General features: G+C 52.0%; 1 protein-coding gene across 1 annotated transcript; it reads left to right on the top strand.

Moving 5' to 3' along the window:
• Positions 1-13,348: 13,348 nt before the first annotated feature.
• Positions 13,349-13,915, top strand: PLICBS_004115 (uncharacterized protein; the record flags this gene model as incomplete). Its single annotated transcript, XM_065600418.1, has 1 exon — positions 13,349-13,915. The coding sequence occupies one exon, from the start codon at positions 13,349-13,351 to the stop codon at positions 13,913-13,915; it is 567 nt and encodes a 188-aa protein (XP_065456490.1).
• Between the last annotated feature and the right edge of the window lie 2,650 nt (positions 13,916-16,565).

The following is a 16,565-nucleotide window of genomic DNA, read 5'->3' as shown; positions in this document are numbered from 1 at the left end:
ATACTTCTGATATGGAACATGAGGGGTAGACGCGAATGACGCTCGAATTTATCGACAACGTAATTAAAGTTAGGCGCCGGAGCGTCCGTGGAAAGTTAGCCGCTGATAATTGTCGGTCACATCTTTCGGCGATAGGCTGTCGGTGATAGGCTGTCGGTGATAGCTGTGGCGATAACCTTAGCATCGGCGTTTTGCTCCACTTTACTGAAGGCCGCCAAACGTGCCTCACGATTCAGTCTTTACCCCACAGCTCCTCGGTTCACAGCGCTGGTTGTGTTTGCCACATCCAAGTGCCCTCACAGTCGCTGTTGGCTGGATAGGTCGTGACGTCAGGAAGGTGAATAACTTACGGCGCGCCACCGCCCGACCCCAATCCTGACGAAGGCTTACATCAATTGCGGTTTCAACACGTAGCCTCGACGATATGTGTAGGCTGCAATGCCTTTTGAGCTCCACCAGAAGTTGGCACAGAGAATGGTCTGGCGCCATAATATTGCAGTCTGCTACGCCGGGGATCAGTCTCTACATCGCCATAGCAACAGCTCTACGCTACTTTCCGCTCAATCCGAGCACCCGTCGTCCGGCTTTCCAAGTATATCCTTGACATGCTTGCATAACTGCCCTTTATCACCAGGAAAGACCTATTAACGCCTGCCAGACATGGTTACGCATTACAAAATTGGTACCGTAAACAGACACGTGGGCTAGTGTTATTGGTAAGAAAGACACCGACAAAGGCGGTACTCATGCGCAACCAGGACAGTCTCTCGTTGAACCATGTTATGCGTCGCGCAATGCAGCGTCGCTGCAGAGGGGGCTGTCCCTGCACCCTGTCTGTGGTACAAGATGCGGTTTAGCCTCTTTAAGACACAATCCGCGAGCTTGTACCAGCCGGCCAGTGGTGGGGTGCTTGTGTGGGATGTCTGGGGATGACCCGTTCTCCACCAGTTGCGCCAGGCATTCACAGTCAGGTGTCTTGCACGCGAAGACTTGCATCCAAACCTTTTGCCTCAACTACACTCGCTGCGGCAGTTTCATCCAAGCAACCTACAGTCTTTCCCGCACAGTAATACTCTAATGCATGGACGTTTACATGGAATAACTGAGCGCCTCGCAATCATCAGTGAGAGAGCCACTTCAGATGCTAATACAAAGTACAACTATACTATGGAGGTGCCAGTACAATTTTCAGCGCAGCTCAGGTGACAACTTCTACGCTAAGTCATCCGTGGTGTCTGGCCGTACGTAGTTGTGCTCGCCACAGTATTTGTGCACTCCAGCGAGCCTGGTGGCGACCGTGACGGTCAAGGTTAGATCCTGTTCGTCACAGTGCTCCGCCCTGGGTCGACAAGAACGCCACTGTTTAAGTCCGACAGCAGTTCGGCTTTAGTGTCACCGAAGTGGAGGATCTCGGGCAATGGCACCCAAAGTCATGATCTCAGAGCCATACATGGCACTTCATAGCTGGGTGCTTCCCGCGCAGCTTCCATCAGCAAACTTACCGAACTCCATGCCGACTCCCACCGGACGCAACGAGCGCGAATACCGGAAGCAATAAGTAAGACGGACTTTCGAAAGCATGGTGACTATGTGCCAGGATGGTTGGCGTGCCTGGCAGGTCTAAAGCATGCGTCAATTGCTTGTCAAGGAAACTTAAGGTAAGATACGCATAATCACCGTTTTTTTCAGCGCCATTAACACCAACCTACGTAAGTGTGGACTAGAGAAGCCGTATTGCTCTAGGTGTACGAGGAGCGGTCGAGTATGCAGCGGCTACGAGCGTCCACTTCTCTTTATCCATCGGTTCCAATGCATCGACACACCGACAGAATTGCCGCAACCACCGGTATCTACAGTCGCGACGAGGCTGCATCGCTGGAAGATTTACATACCGAACTCCGAGGCCGACCCAGCCCCTCTGTCAAAGTCACCCGACTTAAGAATATCGCAGCAACGACAACTCATTGCTCGATTCATACACGATTTTTGCCCAAACCAGGACGCGAAGCTAAATAAATGCGAGTATGTGCATCACTATTGGGTTTGCGTCCTGCCGCACCTACACGGCAATGTAGACGTGCTTGATCAGGCCATTATGACTCTTTCGGCGGCTTGCCTGGGACGCACTGCGCGCGACACGCGTTTACAGAAGCGATCCATGGTTCTGTATGGGCATGCTATTCGCCAATTGTCACAGTTGATTTCTGTAGCAAACTTTTGCCCCGATGACAATGTCCTCGCTACAGTTATGTGTTTAGGAATGTCCGAAGTAGGTGAGATGACATTTCACAGCCAGCAAGAACCTCGGAGAAGTCGGTCAAAAACTGATGTTAATAATTCTAGGTTTACTCTCCGCCTTCAGGGGCCTTAGCACATCACGGCTGGTTAACTCACAACAAAGGCGGCGGCGAGTTGCTCAAAACTCGGGGAGAGAGCATCTTGCAGAACCAGCTCGGCAGGGACCTGTTTCTCCGCTTCAGAGTCACCGGTCTGTGGGCAGCACTCGTATTTGAGGCCCTGCCTCTGCATGAAAATCGGCACGACTTGGAGGCCGGGAAAAGAAGCTCTTATCCTTTCGCAGAGCCTAACTTGAGGATCATCTCCCGAATAACGAGCCAGGACTCCTACTACGATATGTTAATCCACGAAATGGTGGATGTACCGGAGTTGTTGCACGATGCTACCCTCTTATCTGGGCTCCGCGGCGACCAAATGCGGCTAAGAGTCTTTGCTCAAGATATCTTCATAAGAGCATCGAAGATAGCGGAGAAGTTATTCGACTGGGAAACCAGGCTGAGGATGGAATACACGTCGCCATGCATTTGGTCACTTCCACCTCGAACCACGAGCTCTACATGCTTGGGTTACGGCAGAGACCTTCCGTTGCGGTTTCACTTCCCGAATTTGCTTATGGCACAGTCATTGATCCATTATTGGGCTGCAATGGCGATGCTGATGAAATGCATCATGGCCTGTCAGAGCACTAGCGACGTTGCCGGCGACGCAGATCTGGGGTTCGTGGGTGACTACCGGAGACTCATCTACTGGCCGCATGTCGATGGGGAATTTGTACAGCCAAACCCTAGTGTCCTCGCGGCACACTTCGCAGACAACATCTGTTACTCCGCGGCTTACAGTACTTCCAGTGACAAAGGCATGGCAGGCCCAATAATGCTGCTGTTCCCTCTGTGGATTGCGAAAGATACTTTCACACGAAATAACTCAACCCTCTCTCGTCTAAAGGAGTTACGCTGTGTCGAGCTGCTGAAAACGTTGGCTGGCCGAGGGATCCAAATTTCTGATATGCTGCTTGTCAGCTCCTCGACGGAAGATGGGGCGCAGGAACACAGCGATGCATGTACATAGGTGGAAACTGTTGGACGGATGCTTTTAGAAGGATCTGTGACGCTGTCGACATTTGCCAGTTTCGACTCTCTGAATCGCAACCTTCCATTCCTTCCTGTAGCTAGAGATGAGCAAGTTCATTCTCTCTGTTCCAATCTGTGTGTGCAGACAACAGAAACTCTGATCAGTCGCCGGGTTATGCATGGGCAATCCCCTCGAAAAGTCTGTCGTGAACACCAGGCATGGAAGAGGCGCTGGGAAGAGACCGCTTCGGCGGCCAGCGATGGGTTCTTGGAAAGGCTACACACCACTGTGACACAACCGAGATATTGTCTATCAAGGCAAAGGTGCCTTAGAAGTGAGCTAGGGCAACTGATGCATGGTCGCCCAGGCGCACAAATATCCTGGCTCGCTTGGGCGCCCACTGAACAACCGTACTGACATCTTAACAGCTGGCCGCACAGACGTTATGGAAGTTGTTAAATTGCTCGAAGAACGAGTGAGGAGGAACAAAGGCCTTATTGCCACCAACGCATGAAATCGGATAGTGTGATCATGACCCATGCTTTTCCGCCGTGCACATTGTTGGTTGCAGCGACGACGTTCAAGATCGCCATTTGGTGGGTTTTGCTATCAATACCAAGTCGCTCTCGCGCTAGCGGCCAGCACAAGCTATAGAACACTGCGAAGGTCACGGCAGCACCATTGTTTCATCTACCAAATAACTCACTCATTTAATCGCACAAACAGCTCAATGGAGCCATTGTCGCCTACGGTCAATAATAACAAGCTGTAACGGTCTCAACTGAGTGTGTTGACAACTAGCTGAGCGACTGCAACGAGTATCCTAAAGCTAAGGAGAAAGGAAAGAAAGAAAGAAAACAAGAGAAAGTTGCAGAAAGGAAACACGAGCTTTTGAGCGGAGCTCAGAGGCTCGTGTGGGTCCAGGTCGAGAGCGAATGCCGAGACCCACACGGGCGCAGCCCGTTACACAAGCTAGCAGCCAGTCAATGGTAGTTGGAACATGCAAGAGTCTTTTGTTTCCCAAATTCACTCGGGACCTTCTGCCCGGTCGTCAGTCAGTTATGCACACGTGCAGGGCGACACTTACCCACAGCATTCGAAACCGCAAGTGACGAACACGAATATAGAGTTCGCACGCTGCTTGTTCAAATTCCTCGTCTTTGGTCTAAAATGCTCCTTCACATTTGACTATACGACTCCAAGCACAAATCTCTATAAGCATGTTGCCACTACGGCGATGTTGCAAACATGCGTAGCGGTTGTGATGTTCGTGTTGTGGTCCCTGTTGTCCGAAACGCGCTGAATCATGCAAGCTGGCAGATGCGCTGTTCTGTTGTCAGGTTTAGTGGAATTCTAGCCCCAGATTTAGGGAAATTCTAGCCATAGTATCGTCCTTTTCTCACAGGCGCCAGTGCGCCCATGTATCAGCCGCTGTGAGCTGTTCGAGTGGCGGAAAGGGTACCTGGATGGTACGTGCGTGTGCGCCGAACCTACCTGCTACAGGTGTCAGACAATTGGCTCCACAGGGATTACAGTTGGCATCGTGTTAATTGATGAGAATTATCTTGAAGAGCTATCTGCAAGCGCACGACAGTGCGCTGCTCTTTATACACAAAGGAAATATTTGCTTTGTGGTGCAAAGTCCCTGTAATTGAAGCTAGTGTGCAAATATATGCAACCAGTGTTTGAGCTTTGACCTCAACCGAAGTCAAAGCACAACGCGTGCAGGCGCTCGACCTTAACACACGGATTATAGCATCGGCTTCCGCGGGCAAATATTCTCAGTGCAGATGTTATGCAATATGAAGCTTGCTCTATGTGCGACAACAGGCCCATGGAGGCTATGCAATGTGGTGAAGGATATCGCACACACCGCTAATTGATGCACACCGACGCACAAAACAACGTAAAAATGAGGATAAATACACAATCCTCAAGAACAGCAAGCATCTCAAGAGGAGACCAATAAAAACTTCAGTTTCAATGACGAAGCATTCACAATTGCCTGCACAAGTGCCATCGTGGGTCAAACTGAGTTACTCTCAGCTGACAAAATTGTGGCGGCACTGAGTAAGCCGATTAGACCTCACGGACAAAGAATCCTGCCGCCGGCCCCACTTTGGGCGGCTGATACCCCTGCGCGCAAATATCCTGGCGCCCCGGGGCGCCGACGAGGAAAGCACGCCATACTATTGGCTGAAATCCCCCGCAAAACTGACAACACATCAGTCCGTCTGCCAGTCTACATGACTCGGAGCCTTTCGGACAACAGATACCATGGCACTAACACCACCACCACTTCATGTCTGCAACATCGCCGTAGTGATAACATAGTTGTCGAGACATGGGGTTGGTGTCGTACGCAAATGAGCAGTCAAAATGGAAGGAGCATTTTGAAACCAGAAACAAGAAATTTGAACAAGCTGCGAGCGTGCTCTATGCTTGTGTTCGTCATCTGCGGTCTCGCATGTGGTGGGCAAGGCCCGCCAAATGATGATCGTGAACTCCGTCGCTGCAGGCAACAATGTGCACGCCAGAAAGCATAGGTCACAATTTCCCTATCTAATTTCATGCCTTGGTTGTAAGAACGCCTTTTTTTTCCTCCTCACTACTCGTCATTCGAGCAATCTGACAACTCCCATAAACGTTTGTATTGTTAAGGTTTAAGTACCGGTTCTTCGGTGGGCGCCCAGGCGCGCCAGGATATTTGGGCGCCTTGGCGCCCATGTAACAGCCGCCCCCACTTTGACAGGCTTTAATAAATAGCCTCAACCCCTCGTCCACAGCTGACTCGGCAACTATGACTATTGATCCAAACGTTACGATGGAGCCACTTCAGAATACAGCAGCCTGGCTTCCAAATGTTGGACAGTCGGTAGAAGTACGACCCGCAGAAACGCCTCTACCAGGGAAGTATGAACTTTTAGTCAAGGTACGTGTCCACTGCATGGTCCAACAAACGGGGATTTGGAGAACCCAACGACTATTCCTAGCATACCAAATCTTGGAGTTCAGAGAGAACGAATAGTGAACGGCCGCTGACGGAGCGTATGTTTCAGGTTATGGCTGTTGCTGTGCAGCCAGCAGAGTACAAGATCCAGCAAGGATTACTCCCATTCGCCCTGACCTATCCCACAATTATCGGACGTCAGTTGATTCTTCTTAATAAGACCGTTGAACCAGCGCTGAGCCTCAGGATACGCAGTATCATTCGCGGGAACCGTCGTCAGTGTCGGCGATGGCGTAACAAGATTCAAGCCAGGTGACCGTGTGGTTACAAATAGTGGTGGTACAGTCCGGAACGATGCCAAATTTGGAGCTTATCAAAAATATGCTTTGACCACACAGGAACTCACAGCCAAGGTTAGCGATTGTCTTTCGCTCGATGGGCTCATGGACTGACACCTAGGTCTAAGATTGGCGACTTGGCTTTCGACACTGCCAGCTCCATCTCGAATCTGTATGGTGCTGCTAGCGCACTTTTTCTCCATCTTCAACTTGACAAACCAGCAAAGGGGTCAACGTCCCAGGAGAAGTTCCAAAATATTCTTATTTGGGGTGCATCTTCGTCCTTTGGGGCATATGCGACGCAGTTGGCTACTGAAGCTGGGTACAGCGTTGTGGGCGTTGCATCCGAAAGGAATGCAGATATGGTCCGATCATTCGGTGCGGCGCACTTCGTGAACCGCAAGTCTCCTGAAGTGGCACAGACCCTGATCGCATTGGGACCTTACAAGCAAGTTCTCGCAGCTGCCGATACAGCAGGGGATCAAGTTGTGATTGGCCAGGTATTGGCAGCCCAAGGCGGAGGGTCATTCCTCTCTACGATGGGTCTGAGGCCAGGCGTGACGCTTCCGCCAGGCGTAAGCTGTCGCTTTGCACAGTTTATAGACGATTACCTCGACCCCAGGAACCAGGAATTTACAAAGTGGGTGTGGTGGCAGTATTTGGAAAATGCAGTCCAGACTGGAAAGCTGAGGCTTTTTCCAGTCCGGGTTGTTGGCGATCTGTCACAGGTACAGGTGGCGTGGGACCTCCTGAGGGAAGGAAACGTTAGTGGTCAGCGATTAGTTATTCTCCCGAACTTGGAATAATACGCAGCTAATGGTGGAGGGAATATATCTCCATGAACCTATTCAGGTGATTACGAAGGTATTGCAACGCGCATGTGATATGATGTGATATTATTTAACGTCCGGGAAGCTATTAAGCTAAAGCCCCTATTGGGGCAAAGGACGTGCTAGGCTGATGAGAGTCTATCTAAAATTGACATCAGCTCCAAAACACTGTGCTTCACCAAGTCCACTGAGTTGTGGCTGCCTCAGGCACCGGCACCAATCGCGCCGAGCTGACATCCCTCCCTGCATTCCCACTTTCTCGGCATGCCACTGTTAAGAAAGGAGCCCAATACACACCTTATTCCTTACCAAGTAAACCGTAATCCGCCCGAACTGCGCTCTGCGCAGCCGGTGGCGGCGGCGATGATGGCATCGGCCTCGTCCAGCTCGCTTCACGATAATGATCCCTTCGATCTAGGTCCCAGGACCCTTTGCGGCCTAGCCAGAGGAGCGCGTGTCGCACGCCCCCCGTAAGGGCGAGAATGGCGTCTCGCGCCCTGCGCTACGGACGGCTGCACGCCGTCATCGCCGCTTCACGCGGTCTCCTACGCTGCAGCCACGGAAGGAGCTCAGCGCGCTGTCCATTTCGACTCTAGCGAACCCGACCCGCAGTCTGGTGACGGCCCGGTCTCGATCGCCAATGCCGCTTGACAAGCTATGATACCAGAGATCAAAATCACGTACGCAGCTCGATTCTGTGCCCTCCTCCTAATTTGCGCCCGGGTCGCACGAGTTGCTGTTTCCACTGGGACAGCGCGTCTCCGAAAAGTCGTCGCCACCCGACTTATTTTTCAGCGTGACACTTGCACTGCTACTTCTCGTGTACGTCGCTTCATTATACTGTGTCTCAAATTCCTGTTGTCGTGGTAGGCGTTACAACCAAGTCATGGTCGTCGCGGCTGTCGTAATTGATTGGAATATCGAAGGCATGAAGACGCTGCATAACACCTGGCATGGATCGATCCGATTTACAGGAGAAACTAGTATGGAAGACCGTCGTGCCCCGGCCGAAAAAGCGGAAGCGTAAAATGTGAGGTCATTTCAGTGGAGGCAGCTAGCGTCCGGCTTAACGACCGCTAGCTCGTTTTAAAGGCTGGCGCTTGGCCGGTTTTACCGCCAATGAGGAAGGAGTGTGAGATCCTACCGGCGACATTTCTGGCCACTCTCGAAGACACAGAAAACGCGGAAGGGGAGCTTGTCATCAGCTGAAGACACTGGTTGACTGTGCTTGTCTGAGGGCGTTGATCAGACCGTTTCAGTCAACTCAAGGGCCAATGGCTGCTTTCGCTGTAGCAAACTCGTACCGACGGTCTCCGCAAATGCGGGGTTGCAGCCGGAGTTCGGGGAAACACATGAACCTAGGTGCGAGGTAGCATGAGTCCTTTCGACGCCGTGTTTTGTCTGATATAGGTAACGTTTCCAGTAATTACACTGCGCGATGCATTATCGACGAACTCCAAAAAAACTGCGCCACTTAAACCGTCGTAGCTGAACCTAATTCGGCCAGGATTCCTCCGCCCACCATAGCTTACCAATTCTGACTGTGCAATCCGAGTCCAAGTACAACCCTGCACTGACAGTCAAGCATGGCGGCTGACCCTTTGATGACAAGCGTATGGTTGGCGCAGGAATTTCAAGTATCCCAGGCATGCCATGCCTCTGTCCCCCGCTCCCCGCCCCCCCCTTCCCGGGGGAACCGGATCATGTTGTGTCCGTTCAAGAATTTTAGTCAGCGTTTGTCAGGTCATCCTGACCTCCATGACATGAAGCATTAAGGGCAAGAGCGAGAAACGACATGCAGCCGCCCACTTCGCTCGTTTTTTTTCCCTCGGCTTTCGCCTCAATGGTCTCTTGCCGCCGTGCCCTTGTCGCTTTACGATTCGGTCCGAACAGTCTGTCAAGTAGCAAGCAATGGCGGCAGAAATCTGAACGCAGAGCAATAAAATGTTCTTCAGAATTGAGCGCGATCGTTGGGCCCCAGAGCCGCGCGGGGTAAGCGGTGCCGCCAAAGCATTATGAGCGGTGTCCGAGGGCAGACCTCTCGTGTATTCGTGGCTATCCCTGAAGGTCATCTTGCATGCAAGGGCTGCCCTCGACGAAAGCATGCCGTTTCGTTGCTGTGTCACTATGAACGGTATGGTACATATGCGGTGCAGTGTGCAGAATACACTTAGCAACACTACAGAGCCACGGCAAGGTTTAGCTAGATCTCAAAAGGTTCGACATGTGGTGGCGGCGAAACAAATTTGCGCGACATCAGGAACAGTGATGTCTTGGGTTTCATCTTAACGAAACCAAAGCCTACGCTGTCACGTTTGGCCGTTTAGCCCGGGGACTAGTGCGAAAGCAAACTCAGCCCGCAAGCCTGTACTCGGCCACATTTGTTGTGGACTTTATTGCACAATGCCAATTTAGCGTTGCCGGCACAATGACGTACAAGAGCGCAGCACACGATTTGCAGCTAAATCCTGAGCTTCACGAGACAAGGGGCAATGACTGGCGGCTGATACAGGGGCGCTGATACAAGGGCGCCTGGGCGGGGAAGGCACGCTATACTATTGTCTGAAATCCCCCCGAAAACTAACAACAGAACAGCGCGCCTGCCAGTCTGCATGACTCGCGACCTTCGGACACAGGGACCATAGCACCAACATCACAATCGCCGCACATGTCTGCAACATCGCGCATAGTGACACATTGCTGTCGAGATTTGGGGTTGGTGATGTAGGCAAATGGGCCGTCAAGGTGGGAGGAGCAATTTTTAGACCAGAGACCAGAAATTTGGAGAAGCTCCTTGGGTACTCTGGGCTTGGCTTCGTCAGGTGAGGTTTCATCCTCGCTGGGGAAGGCTGTCAAACGATGATCGTGTACTCTGTAGCTGCAGGCAACGATTTGCAGGCTGAAAAGCATGGGTCACGATCACTTTGTCTGATTTCATGCCTTGGTTGCAATAAGGCCTTGTTGTTGCTCCTCAGACATTATTCGAGCAATCTAACCACTTCCATAACGTCTATGTAGCCGTTTGTTAAGATGCAAGTTCCGGTTCCTTGGTGGGCGCCCGGGCGTCTATGTATCAGCCGCCGCAATGACTCAGCTAATTTGTCATCATCTAACCTCATGTAGTCTGTGCAGGCGGTATTCACTCAGCCAAAATGAAAGACGGTTCGTTGCATGTGCCGCACTTGCTCACTCCACACTCACGACGGTAAAACCCAACCTACTTGCATATGGCGGTCCGCAATTGCATTGATAAGCTGCATGCTCCCATATATTTAACAGTATGTGCACCTTCACCATCCTAATTTGCCTACCCCCCACATGATGGGTTCTCGAAAATACAAGACGACTGAACCTCAGATGAGTGGGCGGAAGGAGTCAGACACTGCCACTTTCATGGACCAAGGGTTGCAGATTGCCGCATTTAACGGGTCCTTTGTGCCGTTCGCGAGGCCATCGGTGGCTGGTTTCCTTCCTTGGTACAAAGACAGGTCCTACTTTGCGGACGGCTGGGGGCAGCCTTCAATCTGGAAATCGGCGGTATGGTTTTCCGGTCAAGTAACTCCACGTTCACGTTGTGCTTAACTTAGTCCATTACCACAGGTCATTGAATCTGTGGCTAGTGCCGGTCTTGTGTTCACATCTGGCCAAATTGCAGCAACATTACACAGCTACAACACGAACGTTTTGGGCGCTTACATTGGAGTCTCTGGGGCAGTACTGTTGCCCTTGTTTATGTACGCCACTGCTCCAGCTTCAGGAGGCCATATCAATCCAATGATCACCTTTTTTTCTGTTCTCGTTGGCATGTGCCCTGTCTCAAGAGGTGTGATTTCCTTGGATAAGTATTGACCTAGCTAACAAATAACCAGGAGTCCTGTACATGTGTGGCCAAACCTTGGGTGCTGCTGTTGCTGGCGGACTTCTGGCTGGAGTATGGGGACGGGAGAAATCCATCAGGTATGTAGCCGATATCGCTATAGCCCGCGCGAAGTCTAACGTCCATAATAGGCTCAGTGGTGGTGGCTGCTTTGTGGATTTTGCGGAGATCAGCATCGGGCAAGTCTTTTTGAACGAGGTTTTCTCGTCCTTTGTTATGCTCTATCTCGCGTATGGGGTGGGATTGGACCCTCGGCAGGCCGCGCTCTTTGGACCGCGACTTGGCCCACTACTCGTTGGCGCATCACTGGGACTCATGGCGTTCAGCTCAAGTGGTTTAGCTCCAGGCTACGCCGGAGCTCAGATGAACCCATCGAGGTGCTTTGCCTTCGGCATCGTGAGGCAGGACATGTCCGGTACGTGACACACCTGTCCGGAGCCTATCAGTCCTGATATCTCAACAGATCAATGGATATGGTGGTCTGGGCCGGCAACGGCATCGTTGCTGATAGCAACGGTGTACCACGCCATACCCCCTCGCCACGTAGTTGACGGCAGGAGTCAATCGAGCACCACATCACCAACTGTACAGTGTTCCACGGTGTGATGAGCTTTCCACCCTACCATTTCAGCCCTATGGATTGACTTGAAAAAGATGTTTAGGATCGATCTCTCTGTCAAGATGCTCAATTGGTCTGAATTGGGCCAAGGACTCAGATTAATTACTGAATAGGGAGTAGGATTCAACGATTGATTAATGATTCAAGGATTAATTAACTTTGACTGACCTGGCGGTCTGTTGACATTGATCTATCCTAAATCGATTACTGTGCAGCATTGTCCATCAACTCCTCGGCCTGGGAAGGGGGTCAAAGTCAATAAAAGCCCTCGCCCGCGTGGAACTGTGTTCTGGATTCCACCTATCCATCACAACCATCAATGGTTGAACTGCAACGTCCCTCCGTCCTTGGCTCGTGTGCAGTTTCTATCTCACTACAAGTCACCATACCATTGAGATCGATTTTGCCTCGTCGTTGCCTGACACCAGTCATCAACGCGAAAAACCCGGTACTACTCCTCCAGCCTGGAGATCGCGTCATTGTGAGGAATGGAGTCGGATAAGTCCGATGAGGGCATCGGGATGGCTCTGGCTTCCCCAAGTCCAGAGCGAACGGTCCCCAATCGTCGGACAGGTAGGCTTCCGTGATAAGGAGCGTGTCGCATGTCTCACCTGCCTTCAGTGGTGGCAGTGGCCTGTCCAGGCAACTGCTACTGCCTAAACAAGCAAAACCTTTTCCTTTGGGTATAAGAGATGCACAATGGCTTGCAATATTGGAGTTGGAAGCCCTCAAGATAATTCTCATCAATTGACTGCATGCCAAATGTGGATGACCTGGGCACGATTGTCTGACAGAGCGCAACGGGACAACGAGACTAACTGTTTGAATTGGCGCCTGCTAAAGACGTGTTCGACTCGACGAAATGGCCCACCTGTCGGCACCGCAACCCGACGTTGTCCATGCCCGGGCCGAGGCAGCTACTGGTACTTACCCAATTTTCAACGGCGAACACTCATTTGAGACGCAAACCAGCATAGACAACGGATTCGCCCAGAGATCTAGACACATCACTATTCTTTCCGAGATTTCAGCGAGGATATCAGCACAGACTACCTCGCAAGCCTTTTTTCGCATAATCCAGTCAGTCCAATGTCTACCAATACGGCAACTTCACACAACCAAAGACGATCTCCGGCTGGCGCACTGGCCAACCGCAACACGATTGGGCCTGTCCGTGATCTGGCCAGGTCAGCATCCATTGATACGTCATTCTCAGGCGACGAAGTACAATTGCCGGCCGAAGTAGCCGTTAACGGCCATGACCTTCGGACGGCCGTCCCAGAAGCTCAATATGAGTTCCGTGAACTTCTTGCCAGAACTCAAGGTTCTGAATCGTCCTTGGCTGCACGTGCTCCCGATGCTGCCATGCTGGAGGAACTGCCGCCTGCACTCCCCGTCCACGGCCGTCAACCTTTTCCAGGTTCACCACATGTTGCCCAAGACGTGGCCGCGGTAGCCCGCTTGCTACAGCTTAGTGTTGGGGAGGTATCCGACAGAGAAGCCTACGGCTTAGAGCACCAAAGCCACGAACAAATCGAAGACTATGCCAGAGAAGATCTGGAAGGCTCAACCGAGCTCTGGCAAGCTGCCTTCTTCGTCGACTTTGGGCAGAATGATGACCATGGTAACTTTTTGGATCAGATACTAGCGGACTGGGATGCTCAGCACAGCCTGGATCAGCTGCCCACGTCTGGCGACGCATTCCCGTCATTCAACTGGGAGCAATGGCCGTTCGCAGTTGACGATGAACTCCTTGCGATCGCGCCGAACGAAGACCCTGACTTGAAAGCAAAACAGCGCCACGTGGAGCCCCGTCAAAGTATGGAACAGGAAGTTCATGCCCTTGTTTTAATGGGTGCGATTGATGTCGACGCGTTGGAGGAGCTGCGGTCTACGTTCTTGTCGCACAGAAGGAAGCCACAGGTCGTGTAACTGTCGTACAGCGGGTCAGCCCAGTGCAGCTGCGGCTGCCTGCTAGGCAGCCGCCACTGCCTACACCAGCAGTTTTCCTTTTGTGTACAAGAGCTGCACCGGGCCGTCCAGCTTCAACGGAGCTTGTCGCTCCTCAGGATAAATCTCATTAGTTGACTGTTGCCAAGAATGGATCCAGTGCGCAAGGCAGTTTCAAGTTGCTGTCTGGAGACAGGCAGAAAGGATGAGAACATGCGCGCGGGGCAGTGAGGTGCCATGGGGCCAGTCGTACTGGGAAGATGCGGAACGCTTGATGAGCGCACTCGGGCACTGAGAGCGCGCCGCAGCAGTGAACAGCAACTCGAGGCATTGTGTAAAGCCATGGTGCAGTCGACTGCTCTGCCTGAGGCTGACGGCCGTCGTGGTCGTCCGCTGTATGTACACTTCTGTGGGCCATCATGATCTGAATGGGCCTGTTCGCATCGATAGCATCTGCCGCTCAACGTTGACGTGCGCGATGCTGACGTAAAAAATGGTAGTTGGGCATCCTCGTGATTGCATGCGAAATTTCGCATAAATTCTCTCTTATCCCCAGGCTCATTTCTCCCGCCGCTGCCTATATTGTTCAGTCACGGCGCAGGCCGATAAGCTCGGGGAGACGCGTACCTGGCTCCCTTTTGCTTCTGCGCCTCAAGGTCGAGCATGTCAACAAAGGTGAGGCTGCGGATGCTCGTAGTCTGTACCGACAGGTTGAGACTCCCACCCACACTGGGTATGCCCGCCGGATTCGAACACTCCGCGCCCGTGCACATGCTTATAGCTACCAAAGAAAGAGATGTTGAAAGCGTTGTAGAGGCTCACGGTAGAGCGATCTAGAGCAACTGTAGCCTCGACCGTATCGCATGGCACTCAGGCCGCCGCCAACACTAATGGATTTGCTGAGACGAGAAGACACGACACTGTTTTACGGAGCGGCTACCGTGACTTGACAACGGCAGTCCCACTGATTGGCTAATGGAAGCACAGAACAAAATTTGGTGATGGGGGAGAAGGCAGCGAGTAGTGAGCTGGAGCCGTTTCTGGATAATTCTCCTCGTATCACACATCCTGAGGCTTAACACTACTTGTCCTGCATGCGTCACACCACACGTTTGGGAACCCTGCATGCTTCACACCACTCGTCGTGCGAGCTTCACACCACATATCCTGGAAGCGTACACCACACGTCCTGCAAGCCGATTTACGCCTCCTGCAATCTTACATGCTTCACACCACACATCCCGCGAGCTTCACACCACTCGTCTTGGAAGCCTGCATGCTTCACACCACTCACCCTGCGAGCTTCGAATCACACATCTGCAAGCTGATTTTGCTTCACACCACTGTACTGCGAGCTTCACACCACTCGTCCTGGAAGCTGGTTTTGCTTCACACCACACGTCCTGCAAGCCTATATGCTTCCTACCACACTTCCTTCAAACCAACTTGTTTCACACCACACATTCTGCAGTCTTCACACCACACATCCTGCAAGCTTCACACCACACATTCTGCAAGCCTGCATGCTTTACACCACAGGATCTGCGACCAATATACCATTAATCCTGCAAGCCTGGCCAGTGGACGAGAAGAGAGTGTCGTTCAGTTACTGATCGCCACGCCAATACACAAGAGAGTGATCCAGAAATGGCTTCAGTGCTCTGCAGTCGCTGCCCAATTCCTCCAGGCTCTCTCTGGACGGTTTCCTTGCTCCAGTTCCGGACCACAGGGCTACCCGGTAGCCCGGCGACATAGCATCGACGACGTCTCAGCCCGGGCGGAGACTCCTTCCACTGCGACAAAGGTTTCCATCTACGTCGGCATCTGCAACTGCTAGTGCCCACTAATCAGACATCTTCAACTTCATTACAACCGCGACCACCGGCACCGATGGTGAAGCACTTTGCACAATGTGATGCGAGGGAAAATATCGCGCCATCTCGAGGTGCCGGAGCCGCGAGACCTCGTCCCTGCGACGCAGTCACAATGTGAATATAGGCTGCAGGGTGGTGGAATGGTCAAGATCATACTGTTTAGGCTACAGAACAATTTTTCCGAAGTGTTTTCACTTCACTCTGTGGTTGCTCAATGATGGCGCCAGAACTAGCCCCACCTCAGCACACCCCGAACTGTGTCTGAGACCGACAATGACGATGCCGCTATTGCACTGGCCCATTGATTGTCGACCGACAAACATCTATCGCGGAGTCTATGGTAAAGTCTTTCGTTCGGCTCCTCAGTAGAAAGCGCGAAGCGTCCAGCTGCTCTGACATTGGCAGCATTGCCGACTCAGATGTATTTGCCCAGGTCAAACGGCAGGCGAAACGGATTACACAACGTTGCATGGTACTGTATCATACTCCACAGGGAAACGACTACCCTGAAATATTGTTGCCAGTCTGCTTCGGGACATGCAGTTTGTCAGAGATTACCGGATGTCCGCATTTGATGAGGACGACACGCCGTAAGTAGAGATTGAGTGTCTCATAATGGACGACCAGTGGTAGTCGATTGCCGAGCCGTACGTCGTCCCTGGCTTGTAATGATCCGCAGCACAGGGTGACACGGCATTCAGGAAGACTGCATTGTCGCAGATTGCCTTTGGAACTTAGCCCAGAAGATAGCATAGAAA

The sequence above is a fragment of the Purpureocillium lilacinum genome (assembly GCF_023168085.1).
Source record: "Purpureocillium lilacinum CBS 284.36 DNA, scaffold_3, whole genome shotgun sequence".
Taxonomy (NCBI): domain Eukaryota; kingdom Fungi; phylum Ascomycota; class Sordariomycetes; order Hypocreales; family Ophiocordycipitaceae; genus Purpureocillium; species Purpureocillium lilacinum.
This window is presented reverse-complemented; position numbering and strand designations above follow the sequence as displayed.